Raw genomic sequence first — 25,659 nt, forward strand, 5'->3', positions numbered from 1 at the left:
AAAAGGATCTCAGGTAGCAGAATTGGGGAAAGAGCATTATTTGCCCAACTAGATGAACCGAGCTAGATATATCAATGACCTAACTTGTACAAGGCAGCTACATAAGGGTATCTCTGTTGATTTGGTGTTGACCATTACAATTCTTTCCTTTGTCTGTAAAGGACCACTGGTGGCCACGTAGTGAACCTTTAGTGCATCGTCCTAAACCATCTTATGACAAGCAAAGCACTCAAAGAAATGATTTCCAGAAGCCAAGCTGTGAATGGTCTTGGCCTATTAAGTACAGCAGTGTGCAGTTACCTTCACATGGAATAGGTAAGGCTAAATTCTCCCCAATCCAACAAAAATGAGACAGTAGCAAATGAAGACTTGAGATTTTGCTGCTCCACAATTTCATTAACATTACATAGTTGAAACTGAAAATAGCCAACAAACTTAGCTGCTACTTAATTGGGTTGCTTCCTAGTGCAGCATGATATGCAAAGGCAAAACACTGCAATCTAACCTCAACTGCTCATTGTTCAAATGTTTTGTGTTCTCTGCCTTGTAGTTCTAAGTTGCTGCAGCCCTATACAGAACCACTTTAGCTGAGTTGAGCATATGTGTGTTTTGAAGGGCCTCCTTTACTTCAGATGCAGTGGTTGTGGAAAGTGCCATCAGTGGCAACCCTGTAGAATTTTCAAGAGATGTTCAGAGGTGGTTTGCTATTGCCTACTTCCTTGGCGGTCTCCAATCCAGGTACTAACCAGGGCTGACTCTGCTTAGCTTCTGAGATTTGATAAGACTGGGCCATCCAGGTCAGGGCACATTATTGCTGATACAAAAATTAATATAGTAGTGGGAGTAATATTACTGAAATGGGTGGTGTTTCTCTGAATCTGTAGGTCTCAGCACACATGAGATTTCCTATAACACATGTACGCCCTACCAGTGTAAAACTGAAGGGCCTAAATGACCCCAGAGTGTATGTTGTACCATTGTGTCATAAGTATGCAGAGGCCATTCTAGGATGGCAACCTTCATTGCTCCCCTTTTGTAAGGCAAACATACATCACTTTCCATCCCTTCCACTTTGGGTTGCCACTTGCTTGGTGTTGGAGGGGGCCTCTCAGCAATACCCCCTGTCCTGTACCCTCACTCAGTGGAGCAGCAAGGGAGAAACTGTGTTGACTGATACCAGGATGTCACTTCCTGTTTCAGGGCCAGAAGTGATATCAAGATGCTCTAGGAACTTACAATGCCACTTCCTGTTCAGCTGGCAACCCTGTACTCCACACCAGCATGTTCAGGGTTTAAATGTTCATGTAGGTCCATAGATCCAAGTCAACGGGTCATGATACAATAAGCACCTTATCTTAGTGTACTTGGAGCCTGTCTATATTTTTACGGTAATATCACCAGAAACTATTATATGTTACCAGCAAACCATACTAAATTTCCAAAGTAGCCAGATTGCAGTGCCTGCTCAAAAGCTGAGGGAGAAGTTTGCTGAGGTTAATTAAAAGCATTGTGGAGATGTAATGGAATATGTTATTTATTTTCTATAGTTCTGTCCCCACTCATCAGTGTTAAAGGAAAGTACATTGATTGCAGTTTTCTGAACTCTACAAATGCTGCCCAGAGTGCTCTTTAACCATGGTTCATCATGTATTTTTTTATTATTTTTTAGTTTAAAACAATTTTATTAATTTGCAATATATTGTTGTAGTAATCTTTAAGAAAAATTAAAACTAATACAAAATAAAAACAATACATCGTTTTTTCCCCCTTCTTCTCACCTCCCCTTTTCTTGACTCCCACAGGTGTTTACTTAAAATTAAAAGAAAACAAGGTAACTTAGCAAATCAAGAATCTCCATTTAAAACCTTATAACAATACGGAAGAAATTAAAAACAAAAAATAAGAAAAGTTAACTCTATAAGTTCATCTTCATTTTTCAGAAGAAAAATTTCAACTTTTATCAAAAATCACTAAATGTCCCCTTACTTTCCATTGTTTTTCAACATAATTTTGAAATTTCTCCCATTCCTTCCTAAACTTCTTCAAATCATAGTCTTTTAAGATTCTTGTAAGTTTGTCCATTTCACTCCATGACATAACTTTTAAAATCCAATCCCATTTTTCTGGTATTTTATCTTGCTTCCATAACTGCGCATACAATGTCCTTGCAGCTGAAAGCAGATACCACACCATTGTTCTATCTTGTTTCGGAAAACTTTCCATTTGTAATCCCAACAAAAAAGAGTCTGGAGACCTCTTGATGTCATAATCTAAAATTTTTGACATTTCTTTTTGAATCATTTGCCAAAATTGTTTTGCTTTTTCATGAGTCCACCATATATGATAGAAAGATCCTTCATGCTTTTTACATTTTCAACATCTTTCTGGCACCTGATTATTCATTTTTGCCAGTTTCTTAGGTGTCATGTACCATCTATACAGCATTTTAAAAGTTTTCTTTAATATTATAATGCTGATATCTTCATAGAGTTCTTCCATAAATACTCCCAAGATTACATTTGTATTTCTTTGTTGAAATTGATTGCCCATTTTATCATTTGAGATTTAACTACTTCATCTTCTGTAGACCACTTCAATAGTAATTTATAAATTCTTGAAATCAAATTTGCATTATTGCCCAACAGCATTTTTTCCAATTCTGTTTGCTCCTGTCTTACACCTTCATTTTTAATGTCCTGCTCCACCAAGCTCTTAATTTGTTGTAATTGAAACCAATTATATTTATATTGTAATTCTTCAGCTGATTTTAGTTCCACCTTTCCTTCATGTATTTTTAATATTTGGTGATACGTTAACCACATCCCTTCACTTGTTTCTGAGGATAATTTTATTACTTCAGTTGGCACAATCCATAGCGGCTTTCTCTCATCACCATATTTTTTATATTTTGACCAAGTACTTAGCAAATTTCTTCTTATATAATGGTGTGAGAAAAAAAACCATCCATCTTATTTTTCCCATACAACATATAAGCATGCAAACCAAAAATATTTCCATGGCCTTCTAAAACCAACAGTTTCTTATTTAATAATGTCATCCATTCTTTAATCCATACCAAACACACTGAATCATGATACAATTTTAGATCCGGTAACTGAAAACCTCACCTTTCCTTTGCATCGGTTAAAATTTTCATTTTGATCCTTGGTTTTCTTCCAGCCCATACGAATTCTGAAACTTTTCTTTGCCATTTGGTAAATTGCTTATTGTCCTTCACAATTGGAATTGTTTGAAATAGAAATATAATTCTTGGTAGAACATTCATTTTAATTGCAGCAATTCTGCCCAGCATAGACAAGTTCAATTTGTTCCATTTTATCAAATCTTCATCAAATTTCCGCCAAAGCTTTTCATAATTATTTTTATACAAATCTATATTTTTCATGGTAACTTCCACACCTAAATAGTTTACTTTTGAAGTGACCTCACACTGTGTTACACTTTGCAGTTCCTCCTGTTGACTCTTTGTCATATTTTTGCACAAAATTTTTGATTTTTTTAAATTTATATAAAAGCCTGCCAGTTCTCCATACTCCTGTATTTTACGAAGCAGCAATGGTGTTACCAATAAGGGATTTTCATTGATAAACATTACATCATCAGCAAATGCTCTGTATTTATAAGAAAAACCTTTCAATTTCAACCCCTCTATCTCTTTGTCATCTTGTATTTGCCTAAGCAAAATCTCTAATGTCATTATAAATATCAATGGAGATAGAGGGCAACCTTGCCTTGTTTCTTTACCAACAATCATTTTCTCTGTCAAATCTGCATTTATACAGTCTTGCTTGTTGTTCAGTGTATATTGCCTTAACCATTCTTATAAAATCTTCTCCTAATCCTAATTTGTCCATCACTGCAAACATAAAATCCCAATTCAGATTGTCAAAGGCCTTCTCTGCACCTGCAAAAAATAGTGCCACTTCTTTTTCAGGATGCTTCTCATAATATTCAACAATATCTATAACAGTTCTGATATTATCTCTAATTTGTCTCATGCGAAGAAATCCTGCTTGTTCTTCTTTGCTAAAATTATTCAAATGCTGTTCAAGTTGTTCTGCTAGTATCCTAGCATATATTTTGTAGTCATTGTTAAGTAATGAAATTGGTCTATAATTTTTTACATTTGTTGTATCTCTATCTTCTTTTGGTATCAACGAAATGGTAGCTTCCTTCCGTGTATTTGGTATTATCCCATCAATCCTTATAATATTCATCAACTTCTGAAGTTTTGGTATTAATGTCTCTGAGAGGACTTCATAAAATTTTGCTGTAAAACCATCTGGACCCGGTGCCTTTCCCATTTTCATTGAATTTATAGCTGCTTCAATTTCAGTTTTTTCAATTGGTTCATGTAATACCTTTTCCATATTTTCTGTTAAGGAATTTAGTTGAATTTTCTGTAAATATGCATCTATTTTTCTTTTCTCCACCTTTTGAGCTTGAAATAATTTAGCATATTTATAAAATTCCCTTTTAATTCCTGCTTGGTCAACAATTTCTTTACCTCCCGATAGAATTTTGTTCACAAATTTATTTTTCCTTTTTTTTTCATTTGCCAAGCCAGGTATTTTCCAGGTTTATTTGCTCCTTCAAAAGATTTGTGTTGGAGTCTCTTAAGGTTCCATTCTACCTCTTTATTTAACAGATGTATCAATTGGCTCTGCAATATTGTAATTTCCCTTATTATTTTCTTTTCCCCTGGTCTTTTTTAAAGTTCCTTTTCTTTTTTCCCAATCTCTTTTTGAATGTCCAACATTTGTTTCTTTTTGGCCCTTTTATTTTTATTATTCATTGTAATTAAAATGCCTCTCATTACTGCTTTGTATGCTTCCCACACAGTTTGAAATTGAATGTCCTCCTTTTCATTTATTTGGAAGAAGGCTTTAGTTTCTTTTTCTAGAGACACCACTGTCTTGGTTTTCTGTAGCAAATCTTCATTTATTCTCCATCTCCTAATCTTTTTCGCACACTTTGCTGACCACATCAATGGATTGTGATCACTCTCAACTTTAAGAAGAATCTCTGTTTTTTTCGTCATAAGTCCAAGACCTTTTGTCATCCATAACATATCAATTCTTGAGAAAGAGTTATGCCTAGCTGAAAAAAAGGTGTAATCATGCACCTTAGGATTAAATTTCCTTTATATGTCTTCCAAACTTTCTTGTTTTACTAAATCAAAAAATGACTTTGGTAACTTCCTCTCCTTATTTTTTTCCCCCTGATCTGTCCAGATCATTAAAGATTGTTCCATTAAAATCTCCCATTACCATTATTTGTTCATAAGTCACTTGGTCTAATTGTTGCACAATATCTTTAAAGAAGGAGTCTTTCACCCCATTTGGGGCATACAATCCCAACAACAATGTCTTTTTATCATTCATTGTCACTTGCACAGCTAAATATCTCCCTTCATTGTCCTTAAAAATCAATTTTGGATCCAGTTCCTGTTTAACATAAAAAATCACTCCCCTTTTTTCTCCTTAGCCAAGGAAAAAAATTTCTTACCCGATAGTTTATTCCATAAAAATTTATAATCCAATTGTTTAATATGTACTTCTTGTAAGCAAATGATATTACATTTTTGTTTCTTGATCCAATGAAATGTAGCCTTTCTTTTTTGCAGTGAATTTAGTCCATTTACGTTCCAAGATATTAATTTGTAATCCATAACAATTCTTTTATTCTGTATCCCCAAATCCCTCATTTTCTTCAAAAAATCTCCTCATTTCCTGCACATTTGTAATTGTAATCCTCTTTCCTCCATATTCAAAACTTAGACCTTCAGGCAGTATCCATCTGTATTGCACTTCATTCTCCCACAGCTTGTCAGTTAATTTTTTGTACAATCTTCTGTCATTTATAACCTTTCTTGGCAGCTCTTTCATGATTCTTACTCTGCTTCCATCAATTTCCAATGTTTTTTCAAATTGTTTTCTTAAGATCTTTCCCACCATGTCTCTTGAAATAAATTTTACTACCACATCTCTTGGTAGTTTGTTTTTCTTGGCAAACAATGAATTGACCCTGTATATGTAATCATAAAGATAACTAGATTCATCAGGTTCTATTTCCAAAAACTCAGCAATAGTGCTTATTATATATGTCTTTAAGTCATCTTCTTCATTCTCAGGTACTCCTCTTAGACGTATCTGGTTTTCCATTAACTTACAGTCTTGCAGAACTACTTTCTCCTGCAATTTATTAATCATGGAATCTTGATCCTTCATCTTGTTCTCAACAACATGTACTTTATTTAGTGTTGCTTGTGAGTCCTTCCTGAGATCTTCAATTTCTTTTTAAATTTCTGACTTCACCATTTCTGCACTTGTTTCAATATCTTTTTTTAATTGCTTCTTATTGTCCATTATTAGATCTTTCATTACTTTGACCAGTCTTGCCTCCATAGCATCCAATTGTTCTTGTATTTTAGGCATTATACTTTCCTCAAGTGAACCAGTCCTTGCGCGTGTCTGTTTTGGAGCCGGCATGTGATCAGACATTTCTGTTTCTCCACTACCAAAATAGGCTCTTAAGTTGATCTCACCAAAATCAAATTAAAGCAAAGGATCTTATAGATTAGGAGATGCCCTTTCGAATAAGCCCAAAATCGCCGTTCTCAGGACTTCCTAACTCAAGATATAATTTTTTAAAGTTTTAAAAATGCACAAAATGGCATCCGCAATTTTTCAGACCCTTTTGGAAGTTTTTTTCCTTTTTCACCAAAAAGCCACCAAAATCAGTTCTAATATTACAATCCAATACGCTTCACTTTGTAATCTTGATATCTGCCGGCTCTACTAATTTTCAAAGTTTTATTCTCTTTTCTTGAATATTTAAATTTTTTGACCTTCCTTTAATGGCCGCCGCAATTTCTGTATGGTTTTCAAATCCTAGTGTAAAGTACGTAAAAGAGAAAGCAAAATTATGAAGGAGTTGGAGTATATTCTGTAATATAAAACTCCAAGCAATTGGTGGCAGTTAAATTCAAGGGGGGAGGTTATAGAGATGTGTAGAGCATTGTGTGGAGGAAGCTGATAGAACTTTTCCTCCCTCTCCTATAATAATTCAGCTAAGTGTGCCCAAATTTAGTAGGTTCAGAAGAGATGAAGGTACTTCACAAAACACATATCTTTCACACAGAGATTACTGCCACTAGATGTTGTAAATGATTACCAGGGCAGGTAGCTTTAAAAGAAAGGTAGACAAATTTGTGGAGGACGGATCAATGGCTGTAAAACATGGTGCCTAAATAGAACTTCCATGTTCAGAAGTAGTATAACTCTGAATTCCTGTTGCGGAGGAACAGCAACAAGAAAAGCTTTGCCTTGGTGACCCTGCTTCTGGACCTGCTGGGGAATTTGGTTGTCTGTTGTGTGAAACAGGATGCTGGACTAAATGGATCACTGGTCTGATCCAATGTGCTTCTTACATTCTTATTTTGTTTTTAATGATGGCTTGCCAGCTGCTTCTTTATATCTTACTACAAGGGCACAAAAGCAACATCCCTCCCTCAGCATTTGTTATTGAAAGGCAGCCCCTGACCAAGGAAATTCCATTTAGCTATCATGACTAAGAGCTGTTGATAGACTTATCCTCCATTAATTTGTTCAATCCTTATTTAAAAGCCTCCTAAAGCCCCTTCTGCTTTGTCTCACAAACAGCTCCACAGCTCTGCCTCTGGTTCACTTCTCCATAATAATAATTCAGCACCAATAAATATTCAGCTTGTTTATGGATGATGGATGGATGGATGGGCTATAGCAAGCACACGCCCAGGACATGACATTCCCCACCTTACCCTTGGGTTTATAAGGAGAGAAGAATAGCTTCCATATGTCCATGTGTTTATTGACTGCCAAGGCAGAGTCGACTGTCTGTCTGGATTTGAGTTGAAGCTCCTAGAAATAATATAAATATAAATAAAATAAATAAATAAATAAAATAAATAGAAATGGGAGGACATTCTGCCATAGAGATATAGAACTTAGTGACTGGGTTTTTTAAAAAAAAAAGCTATACACAATTAGAAATCCGGTAACAAGCAAAGTGGGTCTGTCTTACGCAGGACTTTGGACATATTATGTGTTGTTTCAGTTTTCAATGTATTTGTCAGCATTTTGCTGCTCATTAAAAACAATGACCACTTGACAGCTAGTCTTTTTGTGGGCATTAGTTTAGATTCATAGGAGCTGAAAAGGACATCCTGGGTCACTAACAGTAATGCGGGGCTTTGTGCTTGGATTCGCTGGTCTGACTCTTAAGCCACTCCCGACAGTTGTTTACCTAGCCTGCTTTGACCTACTGAGCCACAAAAGAAACTGTGTCTGTAGGCCAGTTATGGTAGATGTTGCGTTTTCAGGCCTTTGCCCAGACCTTTTGTGTCGGTGGTGATGGGGGGAGAAGGTCTGTGGGTATGAGCAGGGTGTGTGTGTAGGACAGGGACTGGATTTCAGGTCAGTGTAGGTTGGCAGAAATTTAAATACAAATAATCTAAATGTGTTATGAAATTGTGTTATTTGTCTAGAAAAGTATTATGTTCAAACAACACTGCTGTTATTGTTTTATTGCTGTTTAGTAGATATATTCCTCCCTTGCTGTTTAAAAACCTCCCAAGTGGTTAGTGATAAAACAGTTCTGTTTAATTACATAAAATATCTATGTACTCATTGGCAGAACAGTGGGGGGCAAGAGCAAATTTACTTCTTAGGATTCAACTATGCATGAATCTCCCAGCATGTTTAGATTTAATGCTCAGGTGTGCAGGAGTCCAGTTATGACGGGTGACAACATAAAGGGGGCGGGAGTTGAAGTTTGCCCCCTGACATGGGAATGGCTTGGCATGCAGAAGGGTCCCAGGTTTAGTCCAGGCATCTTCAGTTTGAAGGATGAAGTAGGACATTATATGAAAGACCTCTGGTCGAAACCCTGGAGAGCCGCTGCCAGTCTGAGTAGACAATACTGACTTTGATGGACTGTTAGCCTGATTCAGTATAAGGCAGTTTCATATGCCCTCTCAGCAGTCACAGGAAGTCACAGCTTGCTCTGTTTTGGAAGCAGACATCTGTCTCAGTACCTTTGTTTCCCCAAATGGGGCAAACTCCTTTGGGGGTGTTTTCAGATCAGTAAATAAGTATGGGAGGAGCTTAAATCTCCTTCTCGCATCTATCAGAATTGGGTCTCCACAGCCTCATAATTGTGGTTTTAAAAAGAGAAAAAAACACTGGGCATGGCTGAGACTTCAATACAGTAAGCTGGGCATAGGAGCTGGGACACAACTGCTGGCAAGGTGAGTGTTAATTTTGCCTTTCCTTAAACTACTCGGGAACATTAACTGAGGTTGCTGTGTGAGAAAATTGTGTGAATGCTTGGTGCCTCCTGGCAAAGGGTTTCTGCTTGATTCTGTGTGGTTTTTGTCTGGTTTGTTGCTGAGAAGCCTAAAGAAGCCAAGGTGGCTCCATAAATAACTTTCCAAATAGCTGAGAAACAAAAATAACTAATTAGGAAATGGAAGGAGGGTCTTATAACCAAGGATGAATATAAACAAATAACCAATGCTTGTAGAGAAAGAGTTAGGGGAGCTAAAGCTCAGTATTTATTTATTTTTAAAATTCTATTCCGTCCTCTCTGCAAGCGGACTCAGAGCGGCTAACAACATGCATATTTACAAGTTAAAACTAATAAAACATAGTTACAATTTAAAACCATTTAGTGGTGCTGTACCACTGCAATATAAGTGAGTTCTTCTTTTCTGATGGTGATCACATAGTAACTCTATAATGATGTGGGGTGGCAATTATCTCCCAGCTAGATATCAAAGGGCTGTTGGAACAATTCAGTCTTAGAGACCCTGTGGAAAGTAGAAAGATCCCACAGGGCTCTTATGGCCTCCGGGAGAGCATTCCACAGTTCTAATGCTGCCACCAAGAAGGCCTTAGCCTGTGTCAAATGCAACCTAGCCTCCTTTGCTCCAGGGATGATCAGTAGATTTTTTGTCCCTGAATGCAGTGCTCTCTGGGGAACATGTGGAGAAAGGCGATCCCGCAGATAGACAGGCCCTGACCATAGTATGAGCTTAGGCTGAGTATGTATGAGCTTAGGTTAGTGAGAGAGGCTAGCGAGAGATGCTTATGTTCAAAGTAAGAAAAAGAGCAAGAACATGGTGGGGCCATTGTAGGAACAGGAAAGTTATGTTGTAGCAGGTGATGAAGAAAAGGCAGAACTGCTCAATTCCTACTTTTCTCTCAATCTCTTGTGAGCGAAATGGTGCTCAAAATAGCAAAAAAAAAAAATGATGAGGAAAGGGAGTTGCAGCCTAGGATCAGCATAGGAGTACATAAACACCTAGTTTCTTTAAATGAAACTAAGTCCTCGGGGCCAGATGAACTGCATCCAAGGGTACTAAAAAAACTTGTGGGTTTAATTTCTGAGTGCCTGTCCATTATTTCTGGGAATTCTTGGGGAGCAAGTGAGGTGCCAGAAGACTAGAGGTGGGCAAATGTTGTCCCCATATTCAAAAGGGGGGAAAAGGAGGATATGGATAACTACAGACCCATCAGCTTGGCATCTATATCTGGAAAAGTTTTAGAACAAATCATCTATCAGTCAGTCCTGGAACAATTAGAAAAGATGGCTGTGATGGGTTTCTCAAGAACAAGTAGTGTCAGACTAACCTTATCTCTTTTTTTGAGAAAGTGACTGCCTTGCTGGATCAGGGGAGTGCTGTAGACATTGTTTATCTTTATTTCAGTAAGGCTTTTGATAAAGCTCCACATACTATCCTTGTTGACAAGTTGGCAAAATGTGGTTTGGATCCTGTTACTGTTAGGTCTGATCTGTAACTGGTTGACAGATCGCACCCAGAAAGTGCTTGTGAATGGCTCCTCATCCTCTTGGAGAGGAGCGACTAGTGGAGTGCCTCAAGGATCTGTCTTGGGACTTGTTTTGTTCAACATCTTTATGAATCATTTGGATGAAGGAATAGAGGGAATGCTTAATACATTTGTAGATGGTACTAAATTGGGGGTGGTGGTTTCGTAAATATAGTTAGTAGAAGACAGAGACAGGATACAGGATGATCTTGACAGGCTGGAAAACTGGGCTGAAACCAATAAAATGAATTTTAACAGGGATAAATGTAAAGTTCTGCATTTAGGGTGGAAAAAAACAGTGCATCATTATAGGATGGGGAAGACTTGTTTTGGCAGCATTGTGCAAGGGGTTAGATTAGATGACCCTGGCGATCTCTTCCAACTCCATGATTCTGAATAGTATACAAAAGGGATGAGGATGAGATCTTCACTACTTGGTAACTACTAGACAATTTCAGGCAAGTTACCACATGCCTACTGTTTGCTAGGTTGCTTGCAAAGGATGTTGGACTATCTGGATCTTGGTAGAATCCAGCTGGGTACTTCCTTGTGTTTTTAGGCAAAAGAACATGCTCACTTAACAGAGATTAGTTATGCTTTAATAGTTAAGTCTTCTTGCTCTTATGTTTGCTAGTATCTCTGACTTGGATCCAGTGATGCATGGACCAAAAAGGAAATGTACTTAGTGCTGTTCTGCTTCCACAAGCAATAGTACAGGGGTTGCATAAACACACAGCATTTCAATCTAACTTTTAATGTGTGGAATGTACAATAGGTGTTGAATATTTTTTTTAAAAAACGTAATTTGCTTTTGAAGTTGTATCAAAAGCGACACCGTGCATTATGTATTATGCATGCAGAAAAGATAGTAGAGTTACAGTTGCTTGCACTCAGTGCATGGAGATAGTGAGGCACAATTTTAATATTTCTGCTTGCATAGACTTTTGTTCATGCGGAAATCTTTCCTAGGCTCCAGCCTCCTGTGGTCCATTGACTGTTATGATTTCATAAAAATTGGTGTGATTATTCAGGATCTCATACCAGTTAAGATCCTGAGGGCCATACTTGATGTAAGGGGGTGAAGGGTCACATGCCTTCACCATTCAGGTATGAAATTGGGGGGCAGTTGAATCTGATTTTTGTATGACAGGAAGTCTTTGGGTGACTAGGGTTGCCAGGTAGCTAGAGTTACCTGGAGACTTTGGGTGTGGAGCCAGGAGAGGGTGGGATTTGGGAAGAGGAGGGGCATCAGTGGAGTATGATGTCATAAAGTCCACCCTTCAAAGCAGCCATTTTCTGCAGGGGAGGTGATCTCTGCCACCTGGAGATCAGTTGTAAAAGTGGGAGATCTCCAGGTCCCACCAGGAGGCTGGCAACCCTAGGAGTGACAGTTTCCCCTGACTTTCTGTGCTATGTTGATCTGAGTATGGGTGGGGCTTTAATATATTTGTCTGTGTGACGTGCCATGGGACAAGAGCAGTATAGAAAATGCTCAAATAAATGTGCTCCTTTGACTTGCCTCATTTATGGTATCAGAGCTGGAACGAAAGGGTATCCAATAACAGAATGCAATGGGTTGGGGAGAGATACAAGACACACATCAGATTCTCTGCATCTAATTTGGCCTTAAACTTGCATGCTTCTTAGTAAATTTAAAACACTTCGGTGGATCTTGAGGATTCAAGCTGGAGGGAAAAAGAATACCTTGCAAGTTGGTCCAGCCCTTGTTTAAGTTGTCGCATGTTCTCTTATCCTTTTTATCTATACTTCTATAAGGGCATATTTACTTGGAAGTAAGTTCTATTGAACGCTGATCTGGCTGGCCCAGGCTAGCTGGATCTTTTCAGATCTCAGACGCTGAGCATGGTTGGCCCTGGCTTGTACTCGGGGAGATTACCAAGAAAATCCAGGGTCACTACACAGAGGAAGGCAATGGCAAGTGACCTCTGGCTAAATGACCCCTGGGGTCTCTGGCAGCCCTGTGTTTCTGTTGATCCTCTGAAACCATCTAGTATTACAGGTATTTGATAAATACTGAATACTTTTTAATATTTGTGCCCAATCATTTCAGAAAGGTTGTTTAAATGCAAACAATTGCAAACAGTGCCTCATGGATGCGGTCTTTAGGTATGGAAGAGGCATATATTATTATTAATTGCATTTGATTAATCGCCCTATTCTGGCTAGTGCCAGGCTCAGGGCAACGTACAATAATAAAAACACACATATGTAAAATCAATTACATTAAAATTTAAGACCCTGATGGCATCTTTAAAGTGCTCTTAGTTATTACATCACATCAGGGGTGGGAGGATCCCCCAAAAAGGGGGTAGAGAGAAGAAGGTGCCAGCACAGCAACCGTTGCTGTCCTTATACAAAGGTTTGGCAAAACAACTCTGCCTTACAAGCCCTGCAAAATTGTAGTAGATTCCGCAGGGCCCTGATGTCTTCTGGCTGAGTGTTCTACCAAGTTGGGGCCAGGACTGAGAAAGCTCTGGCCCTTGTTGAGGACAGCCAGACCTTTTTTGGGCCAGGGATCACCAGCAGATTTTGACTACTAGAGCGCAGTGCCCTTCCAGGGACATAGTGGAGGAGGCGGTCCCGTAGATACATCAGTCCCACACCGCTCAAGGCCTTAAAGGTCATAACCAAAACCTTGAATCTAACCCGGTACTCAACCGGCAACCAGTGTAGTTGGCACAGCACAGGTAGAATATGTGCTGTCCATGGTGTTCTTGTCAGGACTCACGCTGCCGTATTCTGAACCTGTTGGAACTTCCGGATCAGACTCAAGGGTAGGCCAGCATAGAGCGAGTTACAGTAGTCTAGTCTGGAGGTGACTGTTGCATGGATTACTGTGGCTAGGTCTGAGTGAGATAGGAGGGGAGCTAGATGGGTCTCCATTGAAAGCGAGGTATCCAGTGTCACTCTTAAGCTCTTGACGGTAGGTGCTGATGTTAGTAGCGCCCCATCAAGAGTCGGCAGTCTACACTCCAGCTCCAACCCTGCTCCCCCCAACCACAGAACCTCCATCTTTTATGGGTTCAGCTTCAACCTGCTTTTCCTTAGCCAGCCCACCACGGTCTCCAAACCCTCAGCCAGAGTTGGTGGGACTGTAGCTGACCGGTTGTCCAACAGCAAATATAGCTGGGTGTCATCTGTGTATTGATGACATCCCAGCCCAAAGCTCTGTACCAGCTGGGCAAGGGGGCACATATAGACATTGAATAACATTGGGGAGAGGAGTGCCCCTTGTGGAACCGCACACAAATGGGAATATCTAGTGGACACATCCTCACCTTGCACCACCATCTGTCCCTGACTGTGCAGAAAGGAGGAAAGCCATTGCAAGGCCACCCCGCGTATTCCCACTTCAGCGAGGCAGTGAGTCAACAATGCATAATCAACTGTGTCGAACACTGATGTAAGGTCTAACAATAATAACAGTGCCGACCCACCTCGATCCAGCTGCTTATGGAGGTCATTCATTAGAGCGACCAGGGCAGTTTCAGTCCCATGGCCAGGGCGGAAACCAGACTGGAATGGGTCTAGTGCCGATGTGTCCTCCAGAAAGCCCTGAAGCTGCTCGGCCACCGCTCCTTCAATTACCGCTCTCTCAATATGGGAAGAAGGGTTGTAGCTCGGTGATAGAAAATAGGGATGTGCACCACAGAAATGTATTTTTTTCATTCTGGATTTCATGAAGGGCATTATTATCAGTATTCTGGATTACTCAGATCTCCAATACCAGTTCAATATTCAGATTTTCCCATCTCCGGATCCCAAAATTATTTTGGTCTATTATTCTCTAGGGGGAATCTTTCCTGGGGCTAGAAAGACAGTCTTTTGAGGAAATAACACCAATACTGCAGCAGAACTGGTGATCCTGTCCACTAACCAACCCCCAAGAGTCAAGTGAATTTGACCACAGGGTCCCATCGTATGGGTTCCTGAACAAGGCTCCCCCAGTCATCCTCCATTGATTTCTATGGATAAAAAATTCCATGCTTTCACCAGGGCAGAGAATAGGCAAAAACACACAAGAGCATACAACCTCTAACCAAAAGCCTCCCAATGGAAGCAGAACCAACAATTCCAACATAGTACAGGAAAAGGGATAGAAGCAAAGATTTCGAGAAAAATCAGATATTGTACCATGTATTAGGTTTGCTTTCAGCTATGGATGATCATTTAGGTGGCTGAACCAAAAGCTTCATGGATATGTGTTGAGGAAGGATTTGGGGAAAAAAGCATGTGGATAAGTGGTCCCCAAGGATGCTATGGCACACACCAACACCTTTCCTGGTGCCCACCAAATGTTTTTAGGAAGTGAATAGAACCAGGTGTAGCTTTTGTCTAGCAACACTTATGACTGGCCATTGGAGATTTGATTGGCTATGCAGATTTTTTAAAAAAACATTGCTTTGGCAGTAGCTGCCACCTCAGCATAAGGATTTTCAGTGGGTGACTAAAGGTAAGCTACAGCAACCATTTTGTGCCTGGCTACATTTCCTGTGGCAGCCATTTTGTGGCTGCATCCACCTCCCCATGTCAGAATTATAGTGATGCCTGTGGATTCAGAAAGGTATGTAGATGATCTGGAAGGGAGTGTAAAACTTAAGGGGGGGGGAACATGTAGAAATGGGCAAAGCTTATTTAATTGAGTAGGAGACTTACTAAGAGTTCAGCAAAATCCACATGATTTTCAGACTGCAAGCAGGGAACCAGTTTTGCATGCTTCCCAAAATGAATTGCTCCATTGTTGAAAACTTATCAGAGAAAGGTTGAAGATACAGCCATTCAAAGGACTTTCCTTATCATTTAGTTCCTGTTGTTCAAGTCTGTTGTATTCTAATGCAGCTGGATAAAAGGCACTGAATAGCTAGAACAGTTTATTTTATTTTAATGGCTGACTGGGTACAAGTAAGGCCAGCTTTCAAATCTAACACAATTCTTCAGGCATGAGTTCCTTGAAGCAAAAGTAAATATGATTTTTAACATTTCTAGAAAATAGAATGGCAAGAATAGCAAAATGAGACAGTAAAACAGATGTATACAATAACAAATACATAAACTCTGCCTGTGAATTATTGGGGGGAAACCTGGGGGGGGGGGGAGGGAATTGATTTGCAGTAAGGAAAGCAAGGGGTGTTTGGGGGGAATAGAGGGTGGAGAGAAAACATACATGAGCCTGATCCCAAAGAGAAAAGACAGGCAAGAGTCCAGGTGAAAGACTGGTGATGAAAAGCAGATCTCGGGATGACATTCAAAGGAGGGGAAAGATCAGTGATTTCAGCCAAAGAGTTGGGGTCCATAAAGACAAACAATGCTAAGGCTGAGGGAGCAGGCTTGAGTCCAGACACCAGCTACAAAGGTAGGAGGGTCTGGAGGGTGATATATGTTTTTTACATCTTTACTTTTATCATGGGATGGGAGTGGACAGGGTAGAAACTTTAAATCTTACTAGAGTGTTTGAAAATAAGGGGAGCTTGGATGATGAGATTAGTGGTTGAGTTACAAAAAGAAACTGGGATGTCATTGAGATTTACTCAGGCTGAAAATGGCTGAGGCAGGACTGTAGAAGTTCTGTGTAGGAGCTTGGGGAGTGGAGGGACTTCCACAGATTCAGGGGCATCAGTTATTGCCCAACAAGCCTGAGGCAATTATTCACAGCCAAGGTTCATGGGAGATCTACTATGCACTCCATAGATCAGCCACACAGAATAAATGTCAGATGTTTGAGAGCTGAAGGACATTAACATCAGAAGGGAAGGGAGGGGAGGAAGGAAGGAAGGAAAATAGATGGGCAAGGGAGGAGAGATAAGGGTGGAAAGAAAGCAACTTTATCTTTAAATGCATTCTCCAAGCCACCGGTTGGCTTGGCTTAAAGAGAAAAATGCCTTTTCCAAGCCAGCTGATGGATGGTGGGGGCTTCACAAGCCACACAAATGTGTGAAAGAGCCACCTGTGGCTCCCAAGCTGCAGTTTGGCCACACCTGACATAGGTGGTCTACTCTCTATTTTTATAGTGTCCAGGGGAATTCCTGCCATATCCATCCCCTTCTCTAATTTAATATTCTAGACTGCCAGAGGACCAGGGGGGGGGGGGGGAAGAGACATTCCTGTGTGTTTAGGTCTTCTAGGTTTCAAGGTGATGAGAAACAAGATGGTGAGAATGGTCCTGAAAAAGCAGGCCCTTAGCCCTGACCTGGATAGCCCAGGTAAGCCCAGTCTCATCAGATCTCGGAAGCTAAACAGGGTCGACTCTGGCAAGTACTTGGATGGGAAGACACTTTGGAATACCAGAAGTCAGGAGGGCTGGGGCAGGCTTTATTCAGCCACCTCTATGAATATCCTCCAGGTCCCCAGTGGACATCAGTCACTAGAGGTTGCCATGACTTCCAGGTGTGCACACATGTGCATGCGTGTGCATGCACACACACACTTGAAAAAACCAGGAAAAGGGGGAAAAAGTAGGCCCTTAGGAAAGCTGTGCTTCAGCATTGGTCCTATATCTAAACCCAAGTATCCATGTTGATGCCTTTGAGCTAACAAATCAGTCAGCTAGTATTTGTTTAGCATCCTTTCATTATTTGTCTGTTGTTACTTGTTACAATATTATCACAATCAGAAACCTTTGAGGTAGGGGAAACTGAGTGGGAGTAGTTAGTTCATGGTTGTGCTGTACATTTATGACACAGTGAGAATTTGAATCTGGGATTTTAGCATGAAGCTTCAACACCTAGCCTGCTCTGCCACATTTCTGGCTTTGTGGGGTTCCACCTGCAAATCTGTCTCAAGGGATATGGTATGGTGTAAACAGATCCGATATCTAGTTTTGAGTCTGAATTTGACCATTTTCTATTCCAGTTCCACTTGCATCTCCTCAAACACCAAACAGACTTCCAAGGATTTTCCAAGAGGAGATCTCTTTCAAACATCACTATAATGCCAGAGTAACTCCCTGTATCCCCTACCAAGGGAAGGTAAGGCAATGTGTATCCCGTGCTATTAACATTCAGCAGGAAACCAGAATGATGTGTTTACCCAAAGGTTTCCAGAACATTGTTCTAGCACTAGGGAACAAGATTAAGCATGCTAGAATGGCCAGTGCTAGGTATGAGCAAATGGCATTTTTGCTGTCCTGTTGGCTCTTCTGTTGGGATGGAAAATATCTTGGCAAGTTACTACTCCTTGCCTTAACAAAAACTCCAAGGACAAAGTAGCAGACGTAGAACTGCTACCACTGTAGTTTCAGTGCCCAAAGGGCCATACACACTGATGTTGCTATGTGAGACATCCTTCTACCACTGAACTCTGCCACTTTCTCTCAACCTGGCCTACTTCACAGGCTTGTTTTGAGGAGAAAATCAAGAAAGGGGTAGGGAGTAAACCATGATCTTCTTTGAGAAGGAGCTAGATAAAACACAATAGATAAAAACTGCTTTGTGAGCAAGGCTATCAGTGTAATGCAAGCCTTGCTAGCTAAATCTGGTCCCCAAAGCAATTCTTAAGCCCACCTAGGGCTAAAGCAACTTTTGTCCTCAACAAAAATAAGGAGTCATATTGCTTTTCTATGTCAATTCTTCTGTCACATGTGAGATGCTGAGTCAGGTGACCCCTGAACCCACTTGCATCACATGTCTCAAGTAATGAAGACCCACTGGAGAGGAGGGACGGTGGCTCAGTGGTAGAACATCTGCTTGGTAAGCAGAAGGTCCCAAGTTCAATCCCTGGCATCTCCAACGAAAAAGGGTCCAGGCAAGTAGGTGTGAAAAGCCTCAACTGGAGACCCTGGAGAGCTGCTGCCATTCTGAGTAGACAATACTGACTTTGATGGACCGAGGGTCTGATTCAGTAAAAAGCAGCTTCATATGTTCGTATGTTCAAAAAGGACATTGCATTCTTAAAGTTAACATTTTCTGTGAGCTAAGCTACAGAAACATTACCTCCCTCTATCCAGCTTGAAAGGTAATAAGTTAATGGTGCCTTCAGTCAATATCTCTAGTTCACAACTGGGGCTTTGGCTCATTGGTGAAGCATCTGTTTTCATTGCATAAGACCCCTGGTTCACTCCCTGATTTCTTCAGTTACAAAAGAATCCGGCAGTAGGTGATGTGATCTACTTATGATCTGCTGAAAGTCAGAGCTGTTAATAGTAACTTTGATAGACTAATGATCTGACTTAGTTCAAGGCAGCTTTCTGTGTTCTGTGACTTAACCAGCCCTCCCAAGTATTAATTTTTTAAAAAATAAATAAAATATTATTAATTTTAAATTTAACATCTGCATACAATTAAACAAAGAACTATAAACAATATAAAGGTGATACATCAATATACACAACAATTACAGTGAGCAAGTCATACAGCCATCTGCTATAGTGTGTCTGTGACATGGCTCAACACAATATGAACAACAAAGATAGTAGAGAGTGAGACAAGTTGTTGTCAGAAACTTCATTATGTATTTTTCGTGACAATTGTAGGTTGAGCTGCCACTATTAGAACAGAGATTAATTTCAGTTTGGGTTTGTTTACATTTAAGTCCATCCAAAAGTTCAAAAGTAGCAAGGCATGCAGAAAATCTCATAGTCAGTGATCGTTTTTATCTGTGTTACTATCTTTTTCCAACATTGGTTTATCTCATCACACCCAACTAACAGCAGGTAGTTTGCCACAATCTTTCCAGCACCATGGTGAATAGAGTGATCAGTTCTGTGTAGTTGTAAAGGCATAAAATACCAATAAGAAAGTAACTTAAGGAACTGAACCACAGTAATTTTTTTTTACTTGTTCTTAGGTGAGTTTTTGAATCTATTGTGTTCAAAATCTATCAAATTCTCAACAGTTCTCTCTGCCTGGGGATACTTATTTCCACAAACTCTCTCCCAACAGGTTTTTTTTTACAGATTCAGGGAACTCCGTGGGTTTGCAGAAAAATCCAAAAAGTTTTTTAGAAACTTGGGAAAGGTTGTACTGGATTGAGTGGGTCTCATTGCAAGGAGTATACATTTAGTAACTACAAATCCTATCCTGCAGTTTTAAAAAATATGCAATTACAACTTAAAACAAACTACAACACATTACACAACGTTTTGTTGCGAGTCCCCACTTGTTTTATATATTTTTGATAATGCACCTTTATTCTGATCGTCATTACTCTTAACAAGTGTTTCAAATTTAATTAGTTGTTTTAGAGATACTTTAGATCAGGGGTGTGAATTCATTTGTTATGAGGGCTGGATCTGACATAAATGAGACCATATTGGGCCAGGCCATGTGCATACCTATTTAAGAATAAGTAGCAGAGATATAAACTTTATAAAAGACATAGACAAACAAAATTAATTGGTCTTAAAGCTGCTTTCTTGGTATTTCTCCCATGGGATCCAGGGAGCTGGGCAAAGGAAGTTCTGGCTCTTTCCTTCCTTCCCCAGGGGACTGGGGGGGAGCCCCAGCCAAAAAAAGGAAGAGAGGCTTGGGTCAGTAGTTCTGTGTGATTGAGAGAGCCTGGCAAAACAAGCTGTGCCTTCCCCCCTTCCTCCCCAAGAGAGGAGCCTCAGCCAATGGAGAAAATAGAGGTTTTGCTCAGTAGCTCCTGTGCAATTGAGCAAGCCATGCAAAGCAAGCTGTTATGCAGAAGGAAGCAAGAGAGAGGGAGAAGGAAGCAGATGTCAGCCAGTTGCTCGGGGTGCTCAGCAGATGTCAACCAGTTGCTGATAGGAGCCCTCCAGGGGCCTGATTCAGCCCCTGGGCCACATGTTTGACACCCCTGCTTTAGATATTTTTAGTTGTTCAAGCAAGTGTCTTAATTGAAAATTAAGAATCCAGGGGATTGGTTCATTCAATTGAGATTCTAAAAAGGATTTATTACATGTGCCATCTTTTTGTATTAAATAGATTAAATGTGCCGCAGGGCTCAGTACTGGGTCCCATGCTCTTTAACTTGTTCATTAATGATTTGGAGTTGGGAGTAAGCAGTGAAGTGGCCAAGTTTGCAGATTACACTAAATTATTCAGGGTGGTGAGAACCAGAAAGGATTGTGAGGCACTCCAAAGAGATCTATTGAGGCTGGGTGAGTCAACGTGGCAGATGAGGTTCAGTGTGGCCAAGTGCAAAGTAATGCACATTGGGGCCAAGAATCCCAGCTACAAATACAAGTTGATGGGGTGTGAACTGGCAGAGACTGACCAAGAGAGAGATCTTGGGGTCGTGGTAGATAACTCACTGAAAATGTCAAGATAATGTGTGATTGCAATAAAAAAGGCCAACGCCATGCTGGGAATTATTAGGAAGGGAATTGAAAACAAATCAGCCAGTATCATAATGCCCCTGTATAAATCGATGGTGCAGTCTCATTTGAAATACTGTGTGCAATTCTGGTCACTGCACCTCAAAAAGGATATTATAGCATTGGAAAAAGTGCAGAAAAGGGCAACTAGAATGAGGGAAAGGTTTGGAACACTTTCCCTATGAAGAAAGGTTGAAATGCTTAGGGCTCTTTAGCTTGGAGAAACGTCGACTGCGAAGTGACATGATGGAGGTTTACAAGATTATGCATGGTATGGAGAAAGTAGAGAAAGAAGTACTTTTCTCCCTTTCTCACAATACAAGAACTCGTGGGCATTCGATTAAATTGCTGAGCAGTCAGGTTTAAAACGAATAAAAGGAAGTACTTCTTCACCCAAAGGGTGATTAATATGTGGAATTCACTGCCACAGGAGGGTGGTGGTGGCTACAAGATTAACCAGCTTTAAGAGGGGATTGGATAAAAATATGGAGCAGAGGTCCATCAGTGGCTATTAGCCACAGTGTGTGTGTGTGTGTATATATATATGTGTGTGTGTGTGTATATATGTACACACACACATATATTGGCCACTGTGCGACACAGAGTATTGGACTGGATGGAGCATTGGCCTGATTCAACATGGCTTCTCTCATGTTCTTATGTTAGACCTGCTTTCTGCTATTTTTTAATATAATATTTTTGTCTTTTTAGAACCAATCTTGATTTTAAAAGGACAACATAACTGAAATATGTGGTATTAGTTTTAAAAGAATTATGGAGATTTTTTTTTTCAAACCTACCAGGTTCTAGTTTGTGATTTGGTCCAGATTGTATCCTGGAATGAGCAGGATAAGGTTAAAGTTTGCTGTATCTGAGTCCTATCTGCCATGGGGCCAGGTTGTAATATTTTCACCATATTACCAAATTTGCTTTAAAATAATATATTTTTAAGAAAGGTAGGTCTATTTTAAGAAATATATTATTTTAAAGCAAATATAAAAAAATATAGATTTAGCAATTGCATTATGCGATTGCTAAATCTAGGTTTTTTTTATATTACTTTATTAAGTCATAAAACATTGTTTGCCAAATTTTGAAATTATCATCAGAAAGTACAGTGGGTTTTGTTCTGAAAAGAAATCTCAGGAAACAAAGGGGTTTTTTTTAAATCAAATGTAATGACATATTCGCTGGTTCTCTTGAGTGGGACTCTGAACTACAGTAGATGGACAAGATACAGATGTGGGAGAGATCAAAGTGACAAGAGTAGGAAGGGGAGATCCATGAAAAGGGAAGAATCAATAAAGGACAGGAAAAGTGGGATTATAGCCACTTAAGTTAGCTCAGTTTTCCATAAAACTCCAATAAAGTTTGAACTGGATGTCTAAATAATGGATCTTGTTATCACACACATTCTGCTCATTTCTAGTTCTGTTTTTTTGTCTCTTCCCTCATCTTTTAAAAAAAATTGTTACCATGTTATTTTCATGTGACCCTTAATGACCAAAATTATTTGGAAAGCGGTCATAAAACTTTTTGGCTTGCAAAAGGCAAAGGTTTAGAATTGTATCCATAGCAACCCATGTTGGAAGAAGTGAAACTGAATGGGAATAGACTTTGTCTGGCAGAAATATATGCAAGTCACATACTGCAAGTAACAGAACATTTGTGAAGCTGAATATGGCGTGGGGTGGGGGACCAGGGAGGGCAATATGTAAGTTATGCTTTCTTTGTGAATCTTGCCCCTCCCTTACTTCACAAATCAGAGCAACGGGTGGCTCAGCCATTCTTCTGTTCCTGCTCGCTATCATAATGTTTCTCCATTGGCCAGAGGAGAGTGAGAATGATGCTGTGCCAGCACTTGAGCTAACAAATGAACTCCGCTCACAGCTGCATCTCCTCACCGTTTACATCCCCCTGGTTAATATCAACCTTTCCCCCTCTTTTCCAGAGACAGGGTGCTTTTGTGTGGCGAGAGATAAAGCCAGCAAGGGGGGTGCTAGTTCCTGAGGGAGCCACAGCACTGACAAGTACGCAAGGGTCAGAACCCTTGGAACAGCCACAAGCAGAGAAAGGAAACTGTATGACCTCACCCTGCCTGTGCTTGCCGGATTCCCAGGAGACACTAGTTTCTGACACTGGCTTATCAAAAACAGACATCAATGTGGAAACCAAGGCAGACCTCAGCGCCTCTGAGAAGAGAAAGAAGAGTGGAGGGATTTCTCAGAAAGACAAAGTGGATCTTGGCTGTCCAGCCAGAGAGGCACCTTCCTGTCCAGTGAGAGAGGCTTCCCTCCATAAAAAGCAAGACTGCTTACCTCCTCTGCCTAAAGCAGAACAATGTCCAGTAGAAATTCAGATGGCCTAGAAGGGCTGTCCAAGTGAGGGGGAGTTGGCCTGGTGCAATGTCAGTAATGCCAAACACTAACTGACACCAGCAAATTGTCCAAGGCAAGACACTCATTCTGCCTTTACATAACAACAGCTGCAGCGTACTTTGATGCCTCCAGAAAATGAGAGGCTCATAAAAACTATGAATCTTTTATTTTCTTTTTTGTCCAGTGCTGCAATTGAATTTTTCACTCATGTGCCTATTTAAAATTATCCGGGTTGCTTGTTTGCAAGGAAGACGAGTGTTCTGTTCAGCATAGACTGATTGTTAAACATTCATCTCAAGAATTAAAGTAAACATTTTATTTTCCTGTTTCCAGTTTTTCTTGTTATTTTTTTAAGTGTGCTTTTGGGTTCCTGTCTGATATCTTTAGAAGTAATGCATTCTGAGGTCATAGCAAGAACTGCAAATGGTTGCATGGAGGTACAACAAATATGATTTTTTGACTGATGTGGTGTCATCCTGTGATAAATAGAGGCTACTGTTGTTTCAGTAGGAAATGAGGACAGTTAAAAGGGACAATTTGCTCCAGTCCATAAGAATGTGAGTTATGTTCCATTGCTCAGCACAGTCAGGAAGGACACCTTTATAGTAACCTTCACTTTTGCTATAACATTTTCCTGGAAACATTGAATGGATTTCATCTCGGGTCAGAAATGTGGCTTAGTTGTCAAGTGCTTATATAGATTTCTAATGTCATGACTTTTACTTGAAACCTGGCATCTTCCATATGTTTCCCCCCCATTAGATAAGCCCTTAATGTCAGAAAGAGCCTTGCTGGATCAGTCTATCCAGCCCAGCATTCTGTTTCTGATGGTGGCTAGCCAATGAGAAACTTACAAGAAAGCTGGAAAGGCACAACTCTCTCCTGTAGTCTCTGCACTGTATGTCCAGAGGTATACTGAACGTGGATGTTCTGTTTAGCTGTCATGAGTAAAAGCCATTGACAGACTTTCCTCCATGAATTTGCCACTTAAATTAGTGGCTATACGTCTTAAAAAAGGGAGTTCTTATCAGCTGGCAGTTCACCAAATAAATTTGTTCATTGAGGCAGGCCTAGGGTTGGATCTTGCAATAACGAATGTTAGGAGTTGAGGGAGCCTAATGAACAAAGCATGTGGAAGGAGGAACTGCAATAAGGTGGAGAAGTTGGGGAAAATAACCCCTCCGCCATCTTGCCTGAATGGAAGATTTGCACCATCAGCGGGAGTAAGAGGTGGGGTGTGAGTTCACTGGATTCCCCTTCTGTAGTGTATAACTCCTTAATGGATTGTGGGATTGTCTGGCCCCCTGCACATGATATGCTGCTGTGTAGCTCATTATCCTTCTGTCTTCACTATGCAGCAGAAGCCACACTAGTCGTGCAGGATCCATCATGCTTCGGGATTATAGGTGTTTCCACAATCAGATTTGCTGGACTTGGCCAGAAACCCCAGTTCATATTCAGTGCTATGCCTAAATTTTAATTATTTTACAATTTATATAGTGACATTTGTAATGCAAATACATGTGTTCATAATATACAAATACACAGCCAACTAGTCATTTATACATGTTGAGGAGGCTCCCAATCCTATACATACCATCCACGTAACAAATTCTGGCCAACCATCTGACCTTAGAAGATTATCTAATAAGCTGTATAAGAAGTTGCCTTGTACTCAGTCAGACCCTTGGTTCTTCATGCTGATTGAGTACCAGTGTGGCAACGATATAATAGACTTCAGCCACTCTCCAAGGTCTTGCAACTGGAAATGCCAGAGATTGAATCTGGGATTTTCTGCATGCAATTAATATAATGCTTACTGAAGAAGGGCTCTTTCAAGGGGAAAAGTGAAAAAAATATCAAGGGTTAATCCTCAGAGTCTGAGAACCTTTGAGTGATAGGCTGTTCAAACAGAATTCTGTGGAGAGCATCAGTTAAGAAATAACATTTGGGAACTATCAGTTGAAGGAGAGACAGTTTAGCACTGAGTGAGGACTGAGAAGGAGGCAAGAGGAGTGAGAGGATTGCAGAAGATCCCAATTCAAGCTGAAAGGGACAGAACTTCTAGTTAAGAGAAGCAATCCCTGCTCAGTGA

At 40.1% G+C, this 25,659-nt stretch overlaps 1 protein-coding gene across 1 annotated transcript in view; it reads left to right on the forward strand.

Moving 5' to 3' along the window:
* C1H2orf73 (chromosome 1 C2orf73 homolog) overlaps nucleotides 1-23,892 on the forward strand; it is a 37,342-nt gene extending 13,450 nt beyond the window's left edge. The window contains exons 3-5 of the mRNA XM_060249153.1: nucleotides 162-315; nucleotides 17,763-17,878; nucleotides 23,138-23,892. Of these exons, the coding sequence (XP_060105136.1) occupies nucleotides 162-315; nucleotides 17,763-17,878; nucleotides 23,138-23,554 (687 nt within the window). The 3' untranslated portion in view covers nucleotides 23,555-23,892. The remainder of the gene's footprint in view (nucleotides 1-161; nucleotides 316-17,762; nucleotides 17,879-23,137) is intronic.
* Nucleotides 23,893-25,659: the final 1,767 nt, after the last annotated feature.

Source organism: Heteronotia binoei, chromosome 1 (genome assembly GCF_032191835.1).
Source record: "Heteronotia binoei isolate CCM8104 ecotype False Entrance Well chromosome 1, APGP_CSIRO_Hbin_v1, whole genome shotgun sequence".
NCBI classification, from domain to species: domain Eukaryota; kingdom Metazoa; phylum Chordata; class Lepidosauria; order Squamata; family Gekkonidae; genus Heteronotia; species Heteronotia binoei.